The sequence below is a fragment of the Choloepus didactylus genome, chromosome 9, assembly GCF_015220235.1.
Source record: "Choloepus didactylus isolate mChoDid1 chromosome 9, mChoDid1.pri, whole genome shotgun sequence".
Classification (NCBI taxonomy): domain Eukaryota; kingdom Metazoa; phylum Chordata; class Mammalia; order Pilosa; family Megalonychidae; genus Choloepus; species Choloepus didactylus.
This window is the reverse complement of record NC_051315.1, coordinates 3062175-3088248: the sequence shown is the minus strand read 5'-3', so window position 1 is coordinate 3088248 and position 26074 is coordinate 3062175. Positions and strand designations below refer to the sequence as shown.

General features: G+C 52.5%; 1 protein-coding gene across 1 annotated transcript in view; it reads right to left on the bottom strand.

The window, feature by feature from the left end:
- Nucleotides 1–20751, bottom strand: part of ARHGEF4 (Rho guanine nucleotide exchange factor 4) — a 251456-nt gene extending 230705 nt beyond the window's left edge. Inside the window, exon 1 of the mRNA XM_037850267.1 lies at nucleotides 20698–20751. Within this exon, the coding sequence (XP_037706195.1) occupies nucleotides 20698–20736 (39 nt within the window). The 5' untranslated portion in view covers nucleotides 20737–20751. The remainder of the gene's footprint in view (nucleotides 1–20697) is intronic.
- Between the last annotated feature and the right edge of the window lie 5323 nt (nucleotides 20752–26074).

Genomic DNA, 26074 nt, shown 5'->3' with positions numbered 1-26074 from the left:
TAGCGCCTCTTTGTGAATGTGCTTGGAAAGGGAGATAATAGGCTGCGCAGCAAGCAGATCCCTCTGCCTCATTCCAAATGGCCCCCATCAGCCTGGGTGAGAGGAACCTATAACCCCTCTCATGTGTGCACGCAGCTAATGGCCAGGAAACCGAGCTCGGCTTCCAGCCGGAGCCTCAGGTCCCCTAGGTGGACAAACAAGAAACAAAGCCATTCTCCAGCCTATCCCTGCAGCTTTGACCCCCTAAGACATGGCCCCTGCTCAAAGGAGGATGGGCTCTTTGAGAGCAGAGGCGTCCACTCCCAGCCCTGGATGCTCGGACACGGGCTGGTGCTCCTGCAGCTCCCTGCCTCGCTGGCCTCGGTCCACACCCTGACTTTTCTCTAATGTACAGCCCACTGTTCCCCAGGCAGCTTCTGTGCTTGTTCTAATTCGAGTCACACCCGAGCCATCTCATTCTATCATGGCCTCACACTCTGCCTATGTGCTCAGCACCACCAAGTAGCTATTGTGTGTCCACCCTCTCTGCACTCAGGGATTCAGCTCCCAACCAGGATTATCTCATAGATACCTCACACTCAGTTTCCAAACCAAGCTGGTACTCTCACTCTGATCCCTCTTGTCAACAGTCCCACCCAGCTGGGACTGAGACCCCAGTCCTCTCTCACTCACCCTCCATCCCAGCCGGTGCCCTGCCGAGGGTCTTCCATAAGGCCCCTCCTCCTTGCTCACTGCAGGGATGCACCCTGCAGTCTCATTACTGCCATCGGTAATTTCCACTGCTTCCAAATTACTCTGAAGGCCTCCAGCCTTACTCCTCGGGCTCTCTCCATTGCCAGAGAGATCTTCCTGAACCATGACTGGTCAGTTTTATCACACTAGCCCCTCCAACCCAGAGATGGACTCTGTGGTGGGCTGGGTCAGGGCCCCCCAAGATGTCAATGCCCCAACCCCCAGGACTGTGGATGTGGCCTCCTATGGCCAAGGGGCTTTGCGGATTAAGGATCCTGGGTTGTCCAGTGGGTCCAATGTAACCGCGGGGTCCGTGCTGGAGGAAAAAGTGGTGTGAGCTGGAAGCAGAACAACGGATCCGACACTTTGAAGCTGGAGGGGCCACGAGCCAAGGAATTCGAGTGCCCTAGAAGTGAGAAAAGGTGAGGAAATAGACTCCCCCCTCAGAGCCTCCAGGAGGAGCCAGCTCTACCCAGTAAATCCGATTTGGGGTTCTGACCTCCCAGGCTGTAAGCAGACAGACTTGTGTTTTTTCATCCACTGAGTTTGCTGTGATTTGTTACAGCAGCAGTTGGGAATGAATGCACTCCCTGTAAAATCTATAACAAAGTTCAAACACCCTAGAAGGCCATGAAGTCTGGCCCCCTGGTCTGGCCTGGCCTCTCCTGCCTTCTTCTTCACTGATCTGCCACACGTAATGCACCGACTGTGTGAAATCCTCTGCTGTTCCCTAAAGGCACGATATTCTTTCACTTCTCTGTCCTCCAGCGGGCCTCCTCGACCTGGTGTGCCCTTTCCACCCTCCACACCTAGCCCAGAGCCAACACTTCTCCCGTCCTCTGGAAACCTTTTCTGCTTCCCTCTATCTCACACCAGCACCGATCCCCCAGCTCTGGGTTCAGAGATACTCTGCTACACTCCCATGTTACTCCAGCTTTTCTTTTCCATAGTCTGTAAGAAATTCCTCATTTAAGAAAAAGACATCAGGGGGTCTGTCATAGATTACCAATGCTGCTATAAAACCTGGAGAGCACGCCTACAGGACTCTAAAGTAACTAGTAGCAGTTGGATTGGAAGAAGACCAGAATCTGAAATAGCATGGAACCAGAGGTGAGTTTCTCATTTTACCTCTAGCATTCTCTGGTTTAGAGTCAACGCAGCCTGGAGCTTAGAAGTGGGCACCGGGGAACAAACAAAGAGAGCTCTAGAAGACGTCTGGTTCTGACATTAGGAAGAAGAAAAAGGACTTGGAGCACTCTGAAAGAGCAAGAGAATCTTCCATTGATTTTATTTAATTTTTTCCATTTTCTTATGCCCCAGGAGAGGTCACAAGTGAAATTAGAAAAGATTTTGAACTGAATGAAAATGAAAATACAAGATACAAAAATTTGCAGGATGCAGCTAAAGTGTGCTTAGAAAGAAATGTATAATATTAAAATGCGTATGCAAAAATAAGAGAATTCTTAAATCAATCATCTAAGCTATCTTAAGGAACTAGAAAACAGAGCAAAATAAACCCAAAGCAGATGCAAGAAAGTAAATAACAAAGATAAGAGCATAAATCAATGACATTGAAAACAGAAAAGCAATAAAGAAAATCAATGAAAGCAAAAGCTAGTTTTCTGAAAATATCAATAAAATTGATAAGATTCTAGCAAGACTGACAGGTTTAAAAAAAAAAGAAGTCACAAATTATAAATATCAGAAATGGATGGGGGACATCATTACTGACCCCAGATGTATTAAAAGGGTAATAAGGGAAGAGGACAAACAATTATACACATGTTTGACAACTTAGATGAAATGGACCATTTTCTCAAAAAACACAAACCACCAAAACACAAGCTCAGTCAAGAAGAAGGAATAGCCTGCATAGTCCCATAACTATTTAAATTTGAATTCATAATTAAGAAACTTATTAAAAAACTTTTGAAAAGAGAAATCCCCAGCCTCAAATTTTCTAGCCCAATGTGGTTTTAAACATATTCCAAACACTTAAAAATAACATTATTCCTACACAATATCCCTCAAAAATAGAAGAAGGAATATTTACCAACTCATTTGATGAGGCCTCAATCAAAGACAGAACAGGAAAAGAAAACTACAGAACATTATCCCTCATGAGCAGAGATGTAAAATTCCTCAACTAAAATATCAGTAAACAGAATCCAGCAGCATACAGAAAGGATTATCCACCATGAACAAGTGGGATTTATCCCAGGAATGGAAGCTTGATTTAACATCCAAAAATCAATTAATATAATATATTATATTACTATAATAAGGGACAACTACAATTTCATCTCAATAGACATGAGAAAAAACAAAAGCACTTGACAAAATACAATACCTTTTCATGATAAAAACTTTCAGCAAACTAGGAATGAAGTAAATCTCCTCATTCTGATAAAGAGTCTAAACAATGAACCTAGCACTAATGTCATACTTAAAGGTGAAAGGCAGAATGCTTTCTGCCTAAGATTGGGAAAAAGTTAAGGACATCCACTGTCACCGCTTCTATTTAAAATGGCATTGGAAGTCTTAGCTGGTGCAGTAGGCAACAAAAACAAATGAAAAGACATACAGATTGAAAAGTATGAAACAAAACTTTCCCTATTCACAGACATGATTGTCTATGTAGAAAATTCCAAGGAATCTACAGAGAAAGCTCCTAGAACTAATAAGTGATTTCAGGAAGATCATAAGATAAAAGGTCAACACAAAAAAAGGGAATCGTTTTTCTATATACTGGCATTGAACAATTGGAAACTAAAATTTAAAAAGAAATACTACTTACAATGGCTCCAAAATTAAATACTTAGATATAGATCTTAAGTATTTACAGGATCTTTATACTGAAAATTACAAATCAATGATGAAATAAATCAAAGAAGACCTAAAGGAATGGAGAGACATGCCGTGCTCATGGATCAGAATACTCAGCATAATAAAGATGTCAGATCTCCCCAAATTGATCTATAGATTTATGCAATAACCATCAACATCTCAGCAGGATTATTTTTGTAGATACAGACAAGCCAATTCTAATACTATACGGAAAAGAAAAGGAACTAGAATAGTAAAAACAATATTGAAAAAGAAGAATAAAGTGGTCAGAATTGCATTGCCTAATTTCAAACCTTACCGTAAAGCAACAGTAATATATATCTCTGTTGGTTCCATTTCCCTGAAGAACTCTGACAAATACAGATTTGGGTATCAAAAGTGGTTCTTGAGAAACAGAAGCTGAAGGATGAGATTTCTGAGTTGGTTCAGGGGTTTTTGGAGTTGATTCTCTATCTGATTAGATTCAAAGGCACTAACGACTATTTCTAATTATCAAGACAGCATTGATAGTCCATGGTGTGATGGCAATAGAGATGCACAAAATATCACCATTGGACACTGCTACTCAAATGTTTATAAGAGGCAAGGCTCTGAGTGAGAGTGTATTTGACACCTTAACAGAGTTTTATGGAGTTAAAAAGTAAAACAATGTTGGCTGCTTTTTCCTAAATATATTGGATACAGTTGTTAAAGAAGGGGATGAGATCAAGGCTTCAAATTCCAAGCTCAAGAGCTGCACAAAGGACACAAAAATTTCTATATCTGCCCTCAAAGAAACTCTTATTTCATGCAGCCACAGACCTGAGACTTCTGAAAACCAGACCCAGAGTCTCCTTGTGTGAGTGGCTGTATTACAACATAAAGTGAATTCCCAACCTTATAGGGTGTTTCTAGTTAAAGTGAGGGCACTGATAGGGAGGGAATGGATCTGGTTGGAACAGGGACATAGGGGCTGGTAATGATGATGGTGGGGACATTGAAACCCTAGATTCTGCTGAGTCTTCTTTACCAGATAAACTTGTAATGGTCTGCCCTGAGAAATCAGTCATCTCACTTGCATCTGAAGAGATTATCCCTACTGTGCCTGATGAACCTGTAACCACCTTCCCTCCGAAAATAGCACTTGCACATCTGTCTGAAAAGATTAACCCTGTTCACCAGATGAAACTGCAATGAAATGTCCTGAAGTAGTTGGCTTGCAAGACATTGCTAATTCTTTTCATGACCCACCACCACCATCTGTCTTTTCTTCCAGACCCATAACTAGATTGAAGTCCCAACAGCTCCTGAAAGGTGAGGTATGAAGTATGACCCATGAGGTGGTTCACTACACTCCAAAAGAACTGCATGATTTTTCCAATTTATATAGACAGAAATCAGGGGACTATGTGTGAGAATGGATATTAAGGGTGTGGGATAATGGTGGAAGGAACATAAAGTTGGATCAGTCTGAATTTATTGATATGGGACCATTAAGCAGAGATTCTGCATTCAGTGTTGTAGCTCAAGGACTTAGAAAGGGCTCCACTAGTTTTCTGGGGTGGTTGGCTGAAACACGGACCAAGAGGTGGCCAACATTACCTGAGGTGGAAATGCCAGCACTGCCCTGGCATAATGTAGATGAGGGGCTCCAAAGGCTTAGAGAGATTGACATGCTAGAGTGGATTTATAATGTAAGACCTGTTCAATCACCCCAGGAATGTCCAGAGGACACACCTTTCACTGGACTGGGGGGAATAAATTTGTGAGAGTAGTTCTGTCATCCCTGAAGAGCTCTGTGTTCACTCTTCTCTGTAGGTCAGATATTACTGTGGGAACTGCTGTCATTAAACTGGAATCCTTAAACACAATAGGGATGATCAGATCCTGGGTTGGCAGAAGCCACGTGGCAGCAGTTAATCACTGAAGACAAGGTGGGTGTGGCTACCATAATGGACAGCAGAAATAAAGCAGTAGTCAGAATAGTCTTTCTTGCAGAGTCCTGTAACATTGGCTAGTAAATCATGGGGTACCTAGAAGTAAAATAGATGGGCAATCTACTAAATTCTTACCTGATCTATGTAAGCAGAAAAGTTCTAGGTCAAGTGAACAAAAGTTTAACAGGAACCACAAAAGAGAATCAAGCCCTTTAATCAATTCCCAGACTTGAGACAGTTTACAGACTTTGAATGAGGGGAAGGCTGGGTCTCCTTGAAGAAAGACTCTGTTACACCACCAAAAATTAATACTGTTAATCTTTCTCTCAGCCTTCCCCAGGGGGACCTATGGCCTTTTACCAGGGTGACTGTGCATTGGGGAAAAGGAAATGATCAAACATCTTGGGGATTATTAGACACTGGCTCAGAAGTGACATTAATTCCAGGAGACCCAAAACATCACTGTGGTCCACAAATCACAGAGTAGGTGCTTATGAAGATCAGATGATCAATGGAGTTTTAGCTCAGGTCCATGTCACAGTGGGTCCAGTGAGTCCCTGGACCCATTCTGTGGTTATTTCTACAGTTCTGGAATGAATACTTGGAATAGACATAGTAGCAACTGGCAAAATCCCCACATTGGTTCCCTGACTGTGGTAGGAAAGGCCAAGTGGAAGCCACTAGAACTGCCCCTACCCAGTAAAATAGTAAATCAAAAACAATGCTGCATTCCTGGAGCTTTGGCAGAGATTAGTGCCACCATCAAGGGCTTGAAGGATACAGAGGTGGGTGATTCCCACCACCTTCCCATTCAACTCCCCTAATTAGCCTGGGCAGAAAACAGATCTTGGCGGATGACAGTGAATTATTGTAAACTGAGCCAGGTGCTGACTCCAACTGCAGCTGCTGTTCCAGACATGGTATCTATGCTTGAGCAAATCAACACATCCCCTAGCACCTGATATGCAGGTACTAGGGGAGCATCTGACAAACGCTTTTTTATCAATACCTGTTAGTAGAGACCACCAGAAACAGTTTGCTTCCAACTGGCAAGACCAGCAGTACACCTACCCATCACTGTCCTACCGCTGGGGCATATCAACTCTCCAACCCTATGTCATACTCTAGTCTGCAGGGGACTTGATTGCCTTTCCCTCCCACAAGACATCACATTGGTCCATTATATTGATAACATGCTGACTGGACCTAGTGAGCAAGAGGTAGCAACTACTCTAAACTTATTGATAAAGCATCTGCATGTCAGAGGGTGGGAGATAAATTCAATAAAAATTCAGGGCCTTCCACCTCCGTGAAATCTCTAGGCCTCCAGTCGTGTGGAGCACCCTTCTAAGGTGAAGGATAAGCTGTTGCATCTGGCCTCTCCTACAACCAGAAAGAGGCACAATGCCTGGTAGGCCTGTTTGGATTTTGGAGGCAGGATAGTCCTCAACTGGGTGTGCTGCCCTGGCCCATTTATTGAGTGACCTGAAAAGATGGTAGTTTTGAGTGGGGACTAGAATTAGAGGAAGCTCTGTGACAGGTCCAGGCTGCTGGACAAGCTGTTCTCCCACTTGGGTCATATGATCCAGCAGATCCAGTTGTGCTAGAATTTTCAGTGGCAAATAGAGTTGCTGACTGGAGCCTTTGCAAGGCCCCTATAGGAGAATCACAACACAGGCCCTTAAGATTTGGGAACAATTCCCTGCTATCCTCTGCAAATAACTACTCTCCTTTTGGCCTGCTACTGGGTCTCAGTAGATAACAAACATTACCATGAGACCCGAGTTGCCTATCATGAGCTGGGTGCTGTCTGACCCACCAAGCCATAAAGTTGGGTGTGCCCAGCAGCACTCCATCATAAAATGGAAACAGTATATCCAAGATAAGACTCAAGCAGGTCCTGAAGGCACAAGTAAGTTACATGAGGAAGTGGCCCAAATGCCCATGACCCCCACTCCTTCCACCTTACCTTCTCTTTCCCAGCCCACAGCTATGGCCTCTTAGGGAGTTCCTTACAATCAGTTGACTGAGGAAGAGAAAACTTGGGCCTGTTTACAGATGGGTCTGCATGATATGCAGGTATCACCTGAAAGTGGACAGCTGCAGCACTGCAGCCCCTTTCTGGGATGTCCCTGGAGGACAGTGGTGAGGGAAAATCCTCCCAATGAGTGGAAATTTGAGTACTGCACCTGGCTGTAAATTTTGCTTGGAAGGATAAATGGCCAGAGGTACATCTGTATACTGATTCATGGGCTGTTGCTAATAGTTAAGCCTGATGGGCAAGGACTTGGAAGGAACATAATTGGAAAATTGGTAACAAAGAGGCCTGGGGAAGAGTGTTCAAAAAACAAGAAGATATTTGTGTCCCATGTGAATGCTCACCAGAGGGTGACTTCAGCAGAGGAAGATTTAAATAATCATGTGGATAAGATGACCCATTCAGTGGATACCAATCAGCCTCTTTCCCCAGCAACTCCTATCATTGCCCAATGGGCTCATGAACAAAGTGGTCATGGTGGTAGGGATGGAGGTTATGCATGGGCTCAGCAACATGGACTTCCACTCACCAAGACTGACCTGGCCACAGCCACTGCTGAGTGTCCAATCTGCCAGCAGCAGAGACCCACACTCAGTCCCTAATATGGCACCATTCCCCAAGGTGATCAGCTTGCTACCTGGTGGCAGGTTGATTACATTGGATCACTTCCATCATGGAAGGGGCAGCAATTTGTTGTTACTGGAATAGACACGTACTCCAGATATGGGTTTGCCTTCCCTGCACGACATGCTTCTGCCAAAACTACAATCCATGGACTTACAGAATGCCTCATCCACCGTCATGGTATTCCACACAGCATTGCTTCGGACCAAGGAACCCACTTCACAGCAAATGAAGTGAGGGAATGGGCACATGCTCATGGAATTCTGTGGTCTTACCATGTTCCCCATCATCCAGAGGCAGCTGGGTTGATAGAACGGTGGAATGGCCTGTTGAAGACTCAATTACGGCACCAACTAGGTGGCAATACCTTGCAGGGCTGGGGCAGTGTTCTCCAGGAGGCTGTGTATGCTCTGAATCAGCATCCAATTTATGTGGCTGTTTCTCCCATCACCAGGATTCATGGGTCCAGGAATCAAGGGGTGGAAACAAGAGTGGCACCACTCACTATCACTCCTAGTGATCCACTAGGAAAATTTTTGCTTCCTGTCCCTGCAAGCTTAAGCTCTGCTGGTCTTCAAGTCTTTGTTTCAAAAGGAGGAGAGCTTACACCAGGAGACACAACGATAATTCCATTGAGCTGGAAGTTGAGACTGACACCTGGCCACTTTGGGCTTCTCATGCCTCTGAATCAGCAGGCAAGGAAGGGGATTCCTGTACTGGCTGGGGTGATTGATCCTGGGGTGATTATCAAGGGGAAATAGGACTGCTCATGTAATCATCGAATAGAATCCTCACATAAACCCTACGAGGTAATCAGGTCAGAGGACACTCCCCTTTAATGGATGAGAGAACTGAACCTTCTCTTGTACAGTTTAAGTGACCAGCCCAGAATCACACAGGCAGGTCATGGCAAGGCAGGGACTAGAATCCAGGTGTCCAACTGCCAGGCTCCTTCTGCCTCCTGCAGGGCTCACCTCCCTGTATTTTACCTGCTCTGGCCAATGCCCTCTCGTCCACCTCTTCATCTACCCTGTATGGCCCCAGTGCTACTGGATCCTGCCTGGGCATGTGTGGTCTTTCCACAGCAGTGGGTTCTGAGGAAGGTAGCCGCTCACCTGCCCCACCCACTGGAGGGCCCTGTGACCTCAGGGTTGTCCCACATGGTTGTTGAGGGCTAGAATGTGGCCCGGAGGCCAAAGGAGAACCTGCTGCTCCTGAAAACTGCTGCTCACCCGTGCAGACCCGGACGCACACCTGTCTCAGCCACACACCCAGAGAACACGGCAGAGCACCCATGATCTGCTCCTGCCGGGGCCCGAGCCACCTGTCTGTGGTGCAGGTGGTCCTCTGTGCCCCTGAGGGGTGGGCCGGGCCTAGGGCTTTGTGGAACACCATGGACTGAAGGTTGGGAAAGAAGGAAGGACAGCCTGTAACGCACGCCTTCTCAAAACCCCAGGCTCTACGTGCGTTGGTTCATTAAGCTGAACTGCTGCCTTGAGAAGTGGGCAGAATCGTGCAGATGGGAAGATGAAGTCAGGTCGAGTGACATAAATGGGGGGTGGGGGGGGAGCTTTCCAGCCCCCACAGGGGCACCGTCCCCCCACCTGCTTGAATGTCCCACCATTCCAGGTCCACTCTTTAGCTTCAGGGCATATCCGATTACTAGTCACATCCCCATTACCACAGGAATGTGACCTCCTTCTTGGGATTCCCTCCAGCAGACCCTGAAATTTGGGCTTGAGGTAAGTGTGGAGTGGAAAGGGGGTGTCCAGGGCTCTGGCCTTGACCCTAAAGACCCATGAGGGGGGTCCCCTGAAATCAGAGTGTCAGGCAGCTTCTTCCCTTGGAGCCTGAGAAGCCTCTCGGGCCACACTGGTGGCCGGCCCAGGACCCAGAGAGGAGAGGGACAGTGTGCGTCTGGTATAAGAAAGCCATGGGCCTGTGACATGTCCATACTGGCCACCATGCCTTCTGCCCTCTCTCCCAAAGCCCTTGTCTGACCCGCTCACAGAGCAGGTGTGGACCGCAGAGAGGGGGAGAGGCAGCCCCTCCTGCCTGCACTCAGCACTGCCCCAGCGGACCTCCGCGCTCCCACCCAGCCCAGGGCTCTCTGCTTTCTTCAGGAAAAGCCAGCCTGGCCCTGCTCGGCTCCCACATGCGTCCCTTCCACGCCTCTACCCACACCCTGGGCTTGTCTCCTCCTGAGATCTCGCTGGTCTCAACCACAGCCCTGCTGACTCTTTGCCTCCGAGCTTGCTGTCCCCAACGTCTTTGCCAGCCCCTCCCACTCATTCCTAGAGATGAGATCATGTGCCCGCCCCCCACTCCCACCCCACAGACCCCCAGGGGTCTGTGCAGCCTTCTTTGAGGCTCTGTAGGCAGAAGGAATTGTTCCATCCTCGCTGCCCAGTGCCAGCTCCTGCTGTTTGCTGTGCCCCCGTGGGGTGGTCTGTTTATGGTCAATCCCCCATGCCCTCTTCTTTCAGGAAGCCTCCCCTTCCCTCCCCAGGCAGGGTCACACGCTCTGCTGGGCTCCCCAGTGCTGACCATCTCTTGGCACACCCCTGGCTGCCCGGGAAAGCGACTGTAGCTCTGGTTGTTCTCGCTGCGAGCCTCCGTGTCCCTGCACCAGCCTTACAGGCTCTTCGGAGGGGAGAGAACACCGTGGCCCTTCCAGAGCTCCAGCCCCCAGCATATGGCCCGACTCAGAGCAGGGGCTCAGCAAAGCCTCCAGAGAATGAGGATGATGAAGTTGGAGGAATCTGTCTCCCCGCAATAAAAAAGAAAACAACATCTGCAGTAATAAAATAGATACTTATGAAGTGCTCGCCCTGTGCCTGGTGCCTTTTATACATCATTTAATCCTAAACTGAGGCAGGCATTATGTTGTCTTTATTCTGCTGATAAGGACATTGCAGCTCAGAGCAGCTAAGCAGCTTGTCCCAGCTACTTGCACAAACCACTAAGGGGTGCCGTTTGAATCTGGGCTAGGGTGGGAGCAGGAGGGGATGAGATACAAATGGTCTAGCCTGGGGTGGAGGCGAGGGTCCTGGGGAGGGGCAGCCACGCGGCAATATTGGCGGGGGCCGAAGGGACAGCAGAGGGTGTCTGCTGCTGTGGAGGTCTCCAGGCCAGATGTTTTTCACAAACATTAACACAGGTTATGTACACAACCACGTCACAGAGAGGTACCACCACGAGCCCCACTCGACAGGCAGGGAGACCGAGGAGTTGAATGCGTCTTTCACACCACATGCACACTCTCAGGATCTCGTGATGCTTGTGCAAAGTCCACACTTGGTGCCTGAAGCCTCCCGTGGTACTGGTGTCCCCGCCAGCCAGCAGATGTCCCCCACGGCCTCCCCCAGGCTGAGGCATTACTACTCCAAGTGAAAAGCTGAAGCTATGGGAGAGAGGCAGGGCCCCCAGCTCCCCAGTCACTCTGATGGCCTAATTTGTGAGGATTGGTCCAGGCACTGACCAGGGCCAGATTCCTGGGAGGAAAGGAAGGAACAGGCAGCAGGGCTCTGCTTCTGTAGGGTGGGCCCGACTCAGCCACGGGGGAGGGAAGGATGGCACAGAGCACCGACCCAGCTGGACTCAGCTAGCAGGACCATCCATCTCAGCGGGCACAGCAGCTCTCAGCCATGGTACACATCAGAATCATCCCAAGGTACCTACTGGGGAAGGGGGGTGAGGATATCAAATCTGTCACTGAGGCCTAGGAGAGGCCTAGGCACGTGTTGGAGGTTAAAGTTTCCCCAGGGTTTGGGGTATGCACCCCGCTGAGTGGTCCAACGCCCTCATTTCCAATCGGGCAAGAAAGAGACGAGTGGCCCCTGCATCAGGAGCTGGTCGGGCATACCATCTGGGCCCTGACATGCTCCTGTCGAACACACCGTCACGGAATACCGACATCAGTGAAGCCCACGCTGGGACCCTCACAGATCACAATAGCACAACCACCCCGCCCTCAGCCTGAACACACTGAAACAGGGGCTTCATCCCAGCTACCGAAGACCTCCCCTCTCCCTGGGCTGGTGAACCCGAGCAACAGCGGCTCCTTTACCAACCTCAGCTCTAGCCTCCTTCCTTTCTCCTGTCTAGAACGGCATCTGCTTCCCAACATGGTCCATTCCGGATCACAGCCGCTTCCTTAGACCCTCCCCGAGAGCAGCTAACCAAACCCCGATTCTGTCCTAAGTCCTCTCTAACACCCTCCAATGACAGGCCCGTGGTTTCCCACAGGCTGCATTCTCCTGCACTGCAATGAACGGTAACCCCACTTGGTCAACCACATGCGTGCTCCTGGGGGGTCCCTGGCCGGGGGTGTTGACCTGGGGGAGCTGAGAGGGAGGACTGGCCTCGGTCATGTGTCCACCCAGAGGTGGAGCCCCGTCCCGCAGCCTTGTCCTGCCTCACTATTCGGCATCTGCGGGCTCCCAGGAGCCCAGTTCCTGAGAGTCGCCGAGGGCCAAGAGCTGTCGGGCATGCAGGCCTCGGACGATCAATCTCTGCAGGGTTGCTGGTTCAAACGCACAGTTCCCAGGCCCCAGGTCCCCACGGCATCCAGCCAGAAGCCGGACACACAAGTGGGGCACAGCCCTGCCGGGTTCTGATGCCTGTCATCCGCTCTCACAGAGGAAGCCAGAATGTACGGGTTTCTACTTTAGAGGGGGCCTGCAAGGCAAAACCAAGAGGGAGCCCGCATCCCAGCTGATTCACCTCGCTGTCCGCCTGGGGCCCCATGACAGTCCGCACGGCCTGGAGCAAGGCAAGGAAGGGCCTTGCTTTCCGAGTGGAAGGGGCACTTGGAGACGGCTCCAGCCAGGGATCTCAGGCCAGCTCTGCCTGGGACAAGCCTCCTCCCTGGCTAGTGGCAGTGCTAGCACCTCCCCTCATCAGAGCCTGCCCAGCAAGGACACAAGCCTCAATCTCAGAACTTTATAACATACAATTGACATACAATAAACTGTACATGTTTAAAGAGTGCAGCTTGACAAGTTTTGACACCCAGGAAACCATCCCCCAAATCAAGACAATGAACCCCTCCCTCCCTTCAGCCCCTCCCTGCCCCCTCATCCTGTCTCTAGGCAAAAGCTAGGTCACTATAGATTGGTTTGTAGTTTCTAGAAGTTTAGACAAATGCAATTATACAGTATGTCCAGTCTAACCTTGAAAGCTCTCTGTGCTCACCCCTTTTGATTGCTGGGTGGTGTCCCACTGTGTGGATGGACCACAGCTCGAGCTGTCTCCTGGTTTTGTCACAAGCCTCAATTTTCATAAGGAGGAAAACTGTCCGGGACCCCAGCATCTCCCGCTGTCTGTGCCTCCTGCATTTTAACAGACAGCACCTCTTTACTCGAAAGCAGCCTTTCGCCTATTTTAGGGGCTGGAGCTAACAGTACAGCACCCTCATTTGGCCTGGGATTTGCCGAGTAACAGGTGATGGGTTTTCCATTCAACTCCAGTGGTTGAGGGAAAAAAAAAATTGATTTTCTAGTGAAGAGACACAGATAGATACAGAAACGGGGAGGGAGAGAGGGGACGGAGCAGGGAGGTAAGTAATACTGCCGAGCGCTACTCTGTGCCAGGCAATTTACATGCTTTCCCAGTTTCCTTATCTCCTTTCATTCTCACAGTGCCCGAGAGGGAGCTGTGATTCCTGGAGTGACAGACACGGGAAGCTCAGCGTGAAGTGTGGACCTACGTTGGGGGGGCACGGGGCTCCGCGGAGAGCTGCTGCCACAGGGTCCCAGAGCCAAGGGACTCCGGGCTCCCACCCGGCTGCCGCCAGCACGCAGCGTCCCCGGGAGAGCAGACCTTCCCCCGAAGAACACCACTGCTCAAGCTGGGAAAACTTCAGCTCACAGCCAAGAGGCCGTTGGGGCAGAGAGGCTGTTTGTACAAAAGCTGCTGACGTCCGACAGTCTGCCAGGCCTGCCCTGGCGAGGTTCCCGCATGCACATTCAGCAAACAGGGCTGGGTCCGCTGGGGATGGGAGGGGTCAGGGCTGGCAGCCCTATGTGGGGTCTGTCCTCCAGCCCCTCCTTCCTATTCAGACAGCCCAGCCCTAAAGCGGGCACTGCTCAGCCTTGGCTGCGCCAGAACCCCTGGGGAGCCTGGGACGTGCTGAGGCCAGCCTGCCCGGGCGTGGCCTGGGTGGGCACCCTGTTTCCAGGTGATTGGAGGGCCAGGACTCAATGGCCTGGGGGCGTCCAGAGAGAATCCCACTCACCCCTCTGCTACTGGCACTTCTGGTGATATTCTGGTCTGTTTATTCAACCAAAGGCCACTGAGCTCGGCTCCGGCCCCAGATGTCGAGAGGGATCAGATGGGTTCCAGCTTCAGGGGCAAGTCAGACCAAAGGTGACTCCGTGGGCTGCACCCACAGCCTGGGGAGCAGGTGGGTGAGGACAAGAGAAGGGTTTTCTAACTGCTTCTTTTATCCTGTTCTTGCTTATGTTATTGGCTTACTACATGATTGATTCTTAAGTTATGTCACATATGATACACAAAAGCAAGACTACATGAATACATACGCTACAAAATATTAATAAAAAGAACAGCCGTGGATCTACCACCTGGCATTAAGGGTGGGGATTTTTTAATGAGTGAGCACTTTCATTAATCACTAAGTATCCCAGAAGCGATCATTTTCACTTTGATGTGGGATTTTCATATGACGGCATGTAGGATATAAAACAGCTCGTTTTTATGTTATTGCTTGTGGTACGTCATCCATCAAAGTCAGTTGAAAGAAAGCTGGAAACTTGGGAGAAAAGGAAATTAGGATGTACAGACATGGGCTCCTGTAAGAACAGGAAGACGTAGAAATATCTGAGACCAAAGGCAGGATAAAACTACATTAAAATGAAAGAGTGTTGGGGGCGAGGCTGGGTGAGACAATTATAATACAAGGTGACAATGTGATGGAAGGGAGCTGAGCTGCAGGGAAGGGGCTAGCCCAGTGCTGATGGGAGAGAAGGGAGAGAAAGAGGCATCAGGGAAGGCTTCCTGGAGGAGGTGATGCTGTGTCTTGAAAGGAAAACAGGCCTGGAAACCTACAAGAGCACTAGTGCACCGCATTGTGGCCTACCCCAACTCAGCGGGGACCTGTGATGTGCCAGTTGCCTGATGAGAGGCCTTAGGGCTGGCAGGAGGGGGACTGTGGTCACATTTCAGCGTTAGGAAACTGCACTTCAGGGAAGTAAGTGCTCCCAGGAGGCAGAGCACTTTCCCATGAGCCAGGGAGCTGGGGCACAAGGACACTGCCCAGTTCCCCAAGGCAGAAGAAAAAAGAAAACATTTGGGGTCAGTGTCTCCCACAGGAGATCAGGGGAAAATTCAAACTCTCCAGGGGCTTCCCCACCTCCCTTGGGGTAGAAACAGTGGTTGGAGTCTCGGCTCAGTGCTGAGGCCCCTGATGGCGACTGAGGGGTCAGCCCCAAAGAGAGGACGGGTGTGCAGAGGACAATGTGGGGGGCTTGGTCACCCTATGTCCTGGCCTCAGGAACCATCAACCCTCGGCCAGCCTGCCCAGACCCTCTGGGCGTAACAGCTCTCAGGGCTCTGACCCAGCCAAGGTCTGGCTCCAACTGGTCCCCTGTCTCACTGACTGGACACCTGCTTCCTGCGGACATCCTGCACTCAAGCCCCGGTTCTGCCCTCGGAGACCCAGAGGAGCCTTGTCCGACACACAGGGAGGTGCTGGACATGCTTGGAGTTGCACCTTGGAGGATAAAGTTGGTCGGTGAGGTCAGCAAGACCCCAAGGGGTGGAGGGAAAGAGCCCAGGGTGGGCGGTTGCAGCAGCCCAGGGGGAGGGGGCTGCCCAGGGCCTCCTGGTGGGCTGCCGGCTCTGCGTCCTGGTCTGTTCTGCCTGTGCTGCCCTCCTCTTCACCGTGCCATCCAGGGACCCAAGTGGACAGCCTCTCCATGACCCCAGATACAGGGCAGGGTCTCTGGGACCTCAGGTCATTCACCCAGAAGGCACCAAACATGTGGGTGGCCCCCTGACAAATGCCCCCTAGCTGAGAGGCCCAAAGAGTCCTGGTGGGATCTTTCCTTAATTGTTGTGTCTGAACATTTGCTGTTTTCCTATCTGGGATCTGAACACTCTTTCTGATGGGGAAGGGGAGGGGGAAATACCAAAGTAATTGAGTAACTAGAACTCACCCATCTTTGAAATAGATAAGGGTCTGATAACCCCTCTTCCGGCCCTCTGGCAGCTCAGCGACGCTCCAGCAAAGGACCGCAGCTCTTGAGACAGACCTAAATGTCCACAGGAGGTGGCTGGTGATCATTCTCCATGGGGTGGCCAACCCTCCAGGAGAGGCCCCCAACAGAGGCCTCTGGGCAGGACACACAACCAGCAGGTCCTACTGTGCTTCACCTTTCTCGATTTCTGCCCGAGCTGGGGTCTGTGAGCCACCCAACATCCTGCCAAGATGTCTACTTTTTCTCAAGTTAACTGGGGTCAATTTCTGTCTTTGGCAACCAAGAGCCTTCACTAGTAAAGAAATCAGTACAAAGATTAATTATGGATACAAATCCTTCAGGAAGATGGTGGGATCTGGGATTGGTTATCTGCCCTGGCTGAGGCTAAAGGCATGAGAAGGTAGCAGGTATTAAGATATGGAGCTCTGCCACCTCCTGCACATGTGGTGAACCTGTCATCCAGGCAGCAGCTGTGGCCGCCCAGAAGGAAGTGAGCACTGAGGTCATGGCTGTAGGGAGAAGGTCTGGATGACAGGCATGAAGAAGTCAAGGGCTATGGAATAAGCGCATTCCCTCTAACTGCCCTGGTCAGCTGAAAGAAAGAGAATAACAAACACAAATGCTAAATATTTGGCTCAACATACACGCTGAAATGCAGGGAACCTCAGTCTATATCTTCCCACTTGCAGCCTGATGCTGTGACTTATAAAGGCAGCTGAATCAGTTGCTTTGCTGTCCTTGACTGGAAGTTAGGGCATCATTTGGGAAAGAGTGGGCTCCCTGCTCGGCCCCTGAACTCTGAAGCTGCACCGAGCCTGTCCTCTGTTGGGTGGGCTGTCCCTGAGTAGTGAAGATCCTGCTGTCACCTCCCTGGGGGTCGCCTTGTCATGGAAGACCCTAACCTAGTTCTCACATCCCTCCCCTGCCACCCTTCCCTGCCTCCAGACTGAAAGGAGAATCAGGGATCACATTACACATTACAAAGTCAGACCATGGAGGGAAAAGCTTACATTTCCAAAAATTATGATTTTGCTAATATGTATTGGCAAAAAACAGGGGAAATGGGTGGAGATGGATTCCAAGAGTCACTGACCAAGGAAGGAAGAACATCATTCTAAATTAGGGTAAGAGAGCATTGATATGGGTACATGTACTCATTTTGGAGTCGGGGTACCAGCTCAAATAGCTAGTTGTCATTCCAGGAGATCCAGGCTTGATATTGGCCCACACTAAATGCAAGTGAGAACCACAAATCCCTTGAAGAATCCAGATATCTTAAAGGGCAGCAGTGTTGGAGTGGATTTACAAGTGCAGCCAGCTCAACACTCCTAGCAGGCTCCCAGAGCTCCATGGCATTGAGAAATACTTTGGCAAGAATGTGGACATCCTGGAAATTGTGCAGAAGCTGATCTCTCTTGGTTGGGGATGCTGATGGGAGATGCTACACTGATGGGAATTCTACCAGCGGGAATGGATAAGAAGCACCAGCTCTATGTGCCAGGGGCAATTCTAGCAGCAGGACTAGAGTGGTATCAGAATGTTCCATCACCAGGGCTCTCTGGTACTGGCTAATCCATCCTGGGGCCTCCAGGACTGAAAGGGTGGCAATGCCAGTGGAGTCCTCCTTGATTTATGTAACATGAATAATTTTTTTCAGTTTTTTAACTAATTTTCTTTATACACACTCCATATCCACCAAGCACATACTCCCTAACAATAATTTTTAAACTAGATCTTGTATTCAGAAGGCTCCATAAATGCTTAGAACAGAACCTGGCACATAATAGGTGTTTGATAAATATCAGTTGAATAAATGTCACGGCCCCTTGCCCAATGCCCAGATTCAAGTCAATGGATCCACGGCTCCCTGAACGGAGGAAGGCAGGCCACCTGCCACATCAGCATAAGCACATACTCTGAATCTCCCTACTAGTCTTTCCAAAGGTCGTGCAAGGAGACATACCTAGACCTTTTAGAAATTATTGGACACTGATTGTCTGGAGGCTCAGGTTGACGCTAACGTCCACCATTGAGAGTGGGGGCTTTTCAGGGTGGGAGGTATGCTGGCATAAATGACACTGTGCCCTGAGTCCACCTCACAGAAACCCTGGTTATTCTCCCAGTTCCTGAGTGTTCAGTTGGTGAAGACATGCCTAGAAAGTGGCAGAAACGCCACACTAGCTCCCTGGCCCACAGTGTGGAAACTTTTGTGTTAGGAAAGGGGGTTGGAATATTATGAGACACCCCAGTTGTCAGGACATTTTGGGATGTCCCTCTGTCCCTGCTGCACCACCAGGAAGGATGTATGTGGCTTGGTGGGCCTCTGGACTTCTGAGGAAATGTGTTTCCCAGCTAGGGGTGCTGCTCCCACTCATTTGTTGGGTGACCTCCAAGGCTCCCAGCTTTAAAGGGACAGGCTCTCTGTAGACTGCAGTGCACGAGTCACACAACTGTACGAGCCCTGGATTCCAAGGTGCCTGACGTGCCCACAGCAGAGCTGGATGCTCGATAAGTGTCTGTGGCAAGTCCTCAAAGGATTCCTATCTGAGGCCCAGGGTTTGAGGGATTGTTCTTGCTCCTGGACCTTGGTGGAGCCTGTGAGAATTCAATGGCCTAAGCTTCCCAGTACTAATTGGGAATTTTCTGGTCCTCTCAACACCCAGCCAGACATCCATCATCCAGCACACTGCCGTCTGTATTCAGCCCTCACCTGTAGCCTCCCGGGAACTTCCTCATGACCAGAGTTGTTCATAGGTGGCTCTGCAAGACATATGTGCCTGGCCGGAAGTGGACGGCCCCTCCTGGGGTGGGTCTGCCCAATGGCAGACAGGCAGATCCTCTGGGAGGCCCTTTGCGAAGTGAGAGAGGCCTGAGGTGTCCCAGGTTCTATGGGGACCCAGGACAGGCTGACAACCTGGGAAAAAGGAGCAGGGGGACAGGGGGCAAGGAGGCGTGGGAAGACTGGAGACCAGAATGTGAGGAGAGCCGGGTCCCACGTTATGCTTCCCAAAGGCCCCCCTCCGAGGAGGCTCCCGGTTGTCAGGCGGCTCCCAGGGGATGTCGGCTGCTTGCCTCACACATCAGTGCTTGTTCCATGAGCCCCCGAGGCCTGCTGGGGGTTGTGCAGATTCTGCCCACAGACTCCTCTCGCCACTGGGGGCCAGGAGAACTACCGTTTTCTGAGCTCTCTCATCACACCAGGTGCTGGACTCCCTGCTTCCGGGACCCTCATGCCACCCCTGAAACGTGCAATTATGGTCTGCATTTTTCAGATGGGAAAACTAACACCACAGTAGCTAAGTGTCTGTCCCTAGATTGCACAGCTTGTCAGGACAGAATCAGAGTTCACATAAAATCTGGGCCCTGGGATGTACTGGGGCCCATCAGTGGCACCCTGGCTCACAAGCCCGAGCTCCCCAAATGCCACCAGTCACATTCCACGTGGCCCTCTCCTCTCCTATGTTTGTGTACATGTAATTATCCTGCTGGGGGAGAGGCTGAAGCCGGGCAGAGGGCAGAGGGGTGTCCTTGTCTGGTTATCTGCCGCTTTGCCCCAGAGCTCTCAGAGCCGGAGAACTTCATACTGAGACGCCTGTCTGCGCCTACAAGGCGCGACGCAGGGCAGCCAGGAGAAGCAGCTCCCCGGCCCCGGGCAGCCCAAGTCTGGCCAGGCCCCACGCACCGCCGCGCACCCTCTGGCCTGTCGCTGCTGAACGCTGGCAGCACCTCCCTGACTTGCTTTTTAGGCAGTTGTTCCGTGAGTCAGAGCCTTCTCCACCCTGCGTCCCGCCCACGGCCCGCGTTGCTCACCTGGGTAGTTCGGGCTCGGCTATCTGCAGCCCGCCGCCCTCTGACCGTGCCATGGAGCCCGCCGCCCCCCTGGGAGTCCCGGTCCAGGGCGGGAGTGGTAGGGGCAACCCAGTGGCGTGGGTCTTGAGGGGCCTCCAGCGCAGTCTAATACCGCCGGGCTCCTGTTCCTCCGCCGCCGCTTAGACGCCCCTTCTTCAACATGGTGCCCCCGCCCCATTGCCCCTCGGGCACACTCAGCCTGGGGTGATAACAGCAATCGCAACCCTTGCTGGGTGGCACGTCCCGCCCCTCTGTAGCCCCGGCGGTCGTGCGCAGAGGAGCCCGGGCTCTCCACGCCCAGGGACTGAGACTGCGGCCCGCAGGCACCCCAGGGGACGGGCGCCGAGGGGCCGGGGGCCCGGGACCTTCTCGCAGGCCTGGCCGAGTCCGAGCACCCCGCTCAGCCGTAATCGCTCGGGGACCTCCCCGCCAGGCCACCCGCGCGGACACACCGCCCGACGGCGGCGCTCACCTGGAACAGGCTCCGGAGGAAGTGCACGACGCTCAGCATGGTGGCCGAGCGGGGGCCTGGGGCGGCGGGGCGCGGGCCGGGCGCAGAGTTGGGGTGCCGGAGCCCTCCCGCCCGCGGGACGACGAGCAGCTGGCGACTAGCCGCTGGCTCGGAGCGGGGGACGGAACGCCCACCCCGCCCCGGGGTCCGCCCTCGGGCCCGCCCCCTCCCGCGACTCGGGAACCCGGAGCACGTGCGGGGTCGGTCGACCCGCCCGCGCGTCCCTGGGCCCTGGTCATCCCGCGGGAACCGGGCAGAGGACAAGGAGGGCAGAGCCCAGGGGGCGGTGAGGACGCGCAGACACACCCCCGGGTCGTTCCGCAGACACGACCAGGTGCCCAGGTTCTCACCCTTCAGTTCCCGCACCTCCCCGGGCCAGGCCGCGTTTCTTTGCGCCTTGCCTAATTCCCGACGCGGACCAACTGCTCAGGAGTGTTTCCTGGAGCAAGTCACCCACCGTTAGCTCAGCAAGCCCCTCGGAGTCCCTCGGTCCCGTACTGTGTCCCAGGAGTGCTTCCTGGAGGAGGTGACGCTCCCACACAGACATGCAAGAGGCAGAAACGCGGTGTGCACACCCACATGCAGCACACACACCCTTCCCTGTACTGGCGTTTCCTGATGTTTACGCTACCGATTTTAACTGTTGGCTCTGTTCGTCCTGGACCCATCAGAGTGGAGCATCCCAGAGCCATCTCTGGGGGTGGGGGGAGGGGGGAGAGGTGACAGGGAAGCCGCCCCGGAGCATCTTCTCACCTTCCCATCCCTGGGCTGGCTGAGACCCTCTGTGGGGAAAGGGCTTTTTGTACCTCTCTTCCTGGGAAGGAGGTTATAGTTCAGAGAGAAGGAGCAGATTAGTCTCTCCAGATGGGATTGTGGGCACTGGGATCATTAGAGGGGAGGGCATGTCGAGAGGGGCCATGGATGTGTCACATCTTGCTGTACGTCCCGCCCCAGGCACAGTCACTGGGGCTCGTGAAAAGCTGTGACTGGGCCACACTTTCCACGGGTTTGGAAGTGGAGCTTTGGGGACCCTACTTGGCCCCCTTGGCAGGGATGTTTCCCTGGATACCCCCCCCCCAAAAGGAGTCAGGACAGGGCTTGCTGCATTGGCTGCTGGCTCCGCCTCCTGGGTGAAGGCAGGCATTTGGAGCCCAGAGGAGAGAGTTCTGCTATAATATGGCCATTTCAGGACACTCACAAACAGCCCTCCCCCCACCCCCACCCCGAAAAAAAGCTCAAACGAGTCTCTGTGTAGCTCCCTGAGGTCACGCCTCATGAAGCATGTACTGGGCACGCCTGGCCACAGTATCTCTGCCCAATGCCACAGAGGGTTTATTACAAAGGAAAAAGAAAAAAAGAGAGAAAAGAAATGAAAAGGAAGAAAGAGAAAGGAAGAAAGAGCCAGTGGAGTCTTTATTTGGGGAACAATGAGATCCTTCTTGCTTTCTGTCCTTGCTCTGTTGAAACCCTCAAGCTGGGAGCACAACGGGCTGGTTTTCAGAGCCCCTCCCAGGCAGCCACCCAGATCCACCCCCATGTGCGTCCCTGTGACGGGCTGGGCAAGGTGGGTGCCAGCTGAAGCTGGGGCTTCCCACCTCTGTTTTCTTGCTGCCCTGTGCATCTCCTGAGCTGAATTCCCGGGGCTGGGGGCTGGGCGAGAAGTCCCTGCAGTGCCCGGCACTGTGTGCTAATATTTCTCAAGCATTTCCCGAAACGGGAAGGCCTCTCCTGTCCAAATTCCCAGGACCCTATGCCTGCGCAAACTGCCTCAGAGGCTGGAAACCCTCTGCCAAAGAGAGATCCGGGGTCCAGGATACGGAGGGAGGAGTGGAAGGTGACCTCAGGTTTCCCTGGCTCCAAGCCAGAAAGTGGAACTTCCGGGGGCTGGTCTTGAAGGCTGATGTTCAGAGAAGCTTAGGGGCCAGATACCTAAGGCTAGAGTGAAGGGACCAGGGTCAGGACCACGGAGAGGCTGTGGACAGAAGGCTGGGCAGCCTTGGGCGCTAGGTGCGGTGCTTTCCGTGAGTTTGCTCATGTTATTGTCACATCATCTCCGTGAGAGGACACTGAAGCTCAGAGAGGGCAAGAGACTTGGAGAAGGTCACATGCTTCTAGGAGGGACATAAGCCCAGAAAGACCCGGTTCCCAATTTCCCACTTGTGATGCATGGGCCGTGCTCCTGCTTTCAGATAGCAACCCTCCTCGGCTGCACCTGCTCAGGGCTCACCAGGTGGTTCAGAGCCAGGTGCTTGGGCTGCAGGGAAGCTGTGGTATTTGGCAGGGTTCTGGGGACTCTACTGGGTGCCATGAGAGCCAGGGGTCAGGCTTTTGGGTGGGGCCCCTGGCAGGGAGGGGCTCCCACTGGTGAAGCAGTGAGCACACCTGGGGAGAGCTTGTTTCTGGGGAGGGCAGGAAAGAGTGCCAGGCCCTACTGGGTGGGGGTGAGGGATGGACAGGAGGGTCCTCAGTCCAGTGCAGGCTTTGTGCACACCTACTAGCCGGCTGACTTGGCCCTCTGTGGCAGGGGACCAGCTGTTGGAGGACAGCGTGGCATCCTGGTCCTGGCTCAGATACCTACCGGCCAGATGGCGGGTCAGGGAAGGCTGTGCATTCCCACTTGTCTGTGAGTCCCTGAAGGCCCCAGTTTACCTGGAGACTCTTGATGTGTTTTAAAATGTGTGCAAATTTTCTATTCAGGGGAGTATGCAGACACAAGCAGGGATGCTGGAGCCACACTGGATCTGAAGCCAGCCCCCACCCACCGGCTGTGTGACCTTGGGCAGCCCCCTCACCTCTCTGTACCTCTACTTCCTCATCTGTTATGTGAGTTGCAGCCTCCCACGGTTGAGGTCAGGCTGAGAGCAAGTATGCAGAGTATGAGCCGTGTCTGGCGCCCAGTAACCACAACCTGACTTCTATGGCTGCTTTTATTAGCATCCCTACATCACTAATATAAATTAGTACTGCTGGGTAGTCTAGTGCTCAGGGAAGGTGTATGAGATGCTCAGCCATGCTGCATTGGAGCAGTCCTGGAGGGCTTCCCAGGAAGGGGGCCAGGGCTGTGCTCAGGAGTGAGGGGCACAGCATGGGGCCGTGTGCCAGGATGGGATGGGGGCAGCTGAAAAGGGCCGGGCGGCCCATGGAGCAGAGCCCAGAGGCTCAGGAGAGGAGCCAGAGCCAGGTGGGGGCAGTGGGCAGGGCTGAGTCAGGGCCGGGCTGGGGCCCAGGAGACGCGGCCTGGGCTGGAAGGCGCCGGTCTCCAGGGTGATGTCGCTGCTGTCTGGTCTCCAAGAGAGACACTGGAGCAGACTTTTGTGCACAGCCGATGGTGTGTGTGTGTGTGTGTGTGTGTGTGTGTGTGTGTGTGCGCGCGCGCGCTCTCAGGGCAGCGAGGAGGGGGACTGGCAGGGAGAAAGAGTGGAGGAGATGACAGCCAGAAAGAAAGGGGGCCATAAAACATGTCGAGATGCCCACCTCACACCCCTTGGCCCCCTGATTCACATTAGGCAACAAATAGCTTTTATTCCCAGCCAAGAAGGCAGGGGAACTGCGTGCTTTGCATAGGGGCCTGGATGGGGGCTCTGGGGCCTGGGAGAAGCCCCCCATTCAGGGTGGAGCAGGCAGGTAAGCTCATGTGCAGGCAGGGGCTAAGGTTCCCGCCAGGGGAGCCTTCTGTGTCCTCCGGTGGGACCAACAGGACATGCAGGTTCAGTGAGGTTGGGGGGAAACATATCAGATGCAGGAGCCTGAATTCTCCTGCTCTGCGGGTCTGACCCAGGCTGTGGGCTCATTGTCCTGCCTCGGGTGCAGGCCTGAGCCTCAAGGGAGGTGTGGCCCCCTCGGAGAGGCCTGGGCTTGTACCCTGGGGGCCTGCACGGCACCTGTGCAGTCTGGTGGGAGGCTGCCCAGGGATGGGTCCATGTGGGCATCTCCCTCTGCCAGGCCCTTCCGTCTGTCCATCCTCTCTGGACTCTCAACACTGCCCTTAGTGCATACAGCCATCACCCACCTGACAGGTGGGCAGCTGGGGGGCTCTGTCCTCTCGGGGCCTCGCACCCACAGGAATGATTTCTGAAAAGGGGGCTGAGAAGCCTGGGGAGGGGCTGGCAGGGGCTCCCAGAAGGAATCTGGGGGCATTGGAGCAGTGGGGACTATGGGAGAGGGCCCAAAGGGAGAACCTCAGAATCTCCAGGAATACCTGGGTGTGGGACTCAGACCCACTGCCTTTGAGGGGCTGGGAACCCAATCCTGGCCCCTCTTCTAGGATTGCCCCTGAGCTGAATGTTTCCATGTAAAAAGCAGGCTCTGCCTCAAAGGCTGATCCTACAAACCCACAGATGGGATGGACAGGAAGGAAGGAGCTGATCCCGCAGCGCACACACCCACCACCCTGGTTGCTGAAACCCCCTCCCCTCACACTGCTCTGACGGAGGCACCGCTCAGCACCCACCTGTGCAAGCTCCACTCTAGCCATGCAAGGAAGGCCAGCAGGATTAGTGCTGGGTCCCTGTTTCTGGGGTAGAAATCCGCTCACAATGCAGGGCACACCAGGGAGACTGTGAGCCCATGTGAGCTGGCCTTCACAGAGGGCCCAGTGTGTGGGCATGTGCATGTGTCTATGCATGTGTGCATTGTGTGCCTGTGTGTGTGTATGTGCATGTATGCACATGTGCATGTGTCTGTGTATGTGTGTGTGCATTTGTGTCTGTGTATATGCATGCATGTGCACGTCCTGCATGTTTTTGTGCATGTGTGAGCATGTGTGTGCATAAATGCATATGTGCATGTATGCATGCATGTGTAACTCTGTGTTGTGCATCCATGTCTCTGTGCATGTGTGCATGCATGTGTGTGCAGTGTGCTTGTGTGATGCATGTGCAAGTGAGTGTGTGCAAGTGTACAGGCAAGTGGCTGTGCATGCATGTGGGAGCACACATGTCATCTCCCTTAACACAGGAGACAGCCTCACACAAGAGAACAAAAAGAGATTGAAGGAGGGTCATCATCAGAGGGCATCTTAGGGAAAGCCTTGGTGACTTGTCCTCCCAAACACAGCAGGAAACCAAGCGATGTTTGAAAAAGAGATTTGGGAGTTTCTACCTAGTGTGTATTTGTGTCTTTGTGAATCAGTTCTCTTGCCCAGAAAACAATCACACTTTAAAGAAAGGAAGCAGCAGTGTAGCCAAGATCAGAAACTTTGGGTTTCCGATGAGGACACTGCCGGTAGCTGTGTCATGGGCCATCAGCATGTCGGTCCTATGCATGTCCCTGGGGAACCAGGCGGCAGAGTCCCCGGGGGTGGGCCAGGCCAAGGGGCAGCACTGCAGCTGTTCCTAAA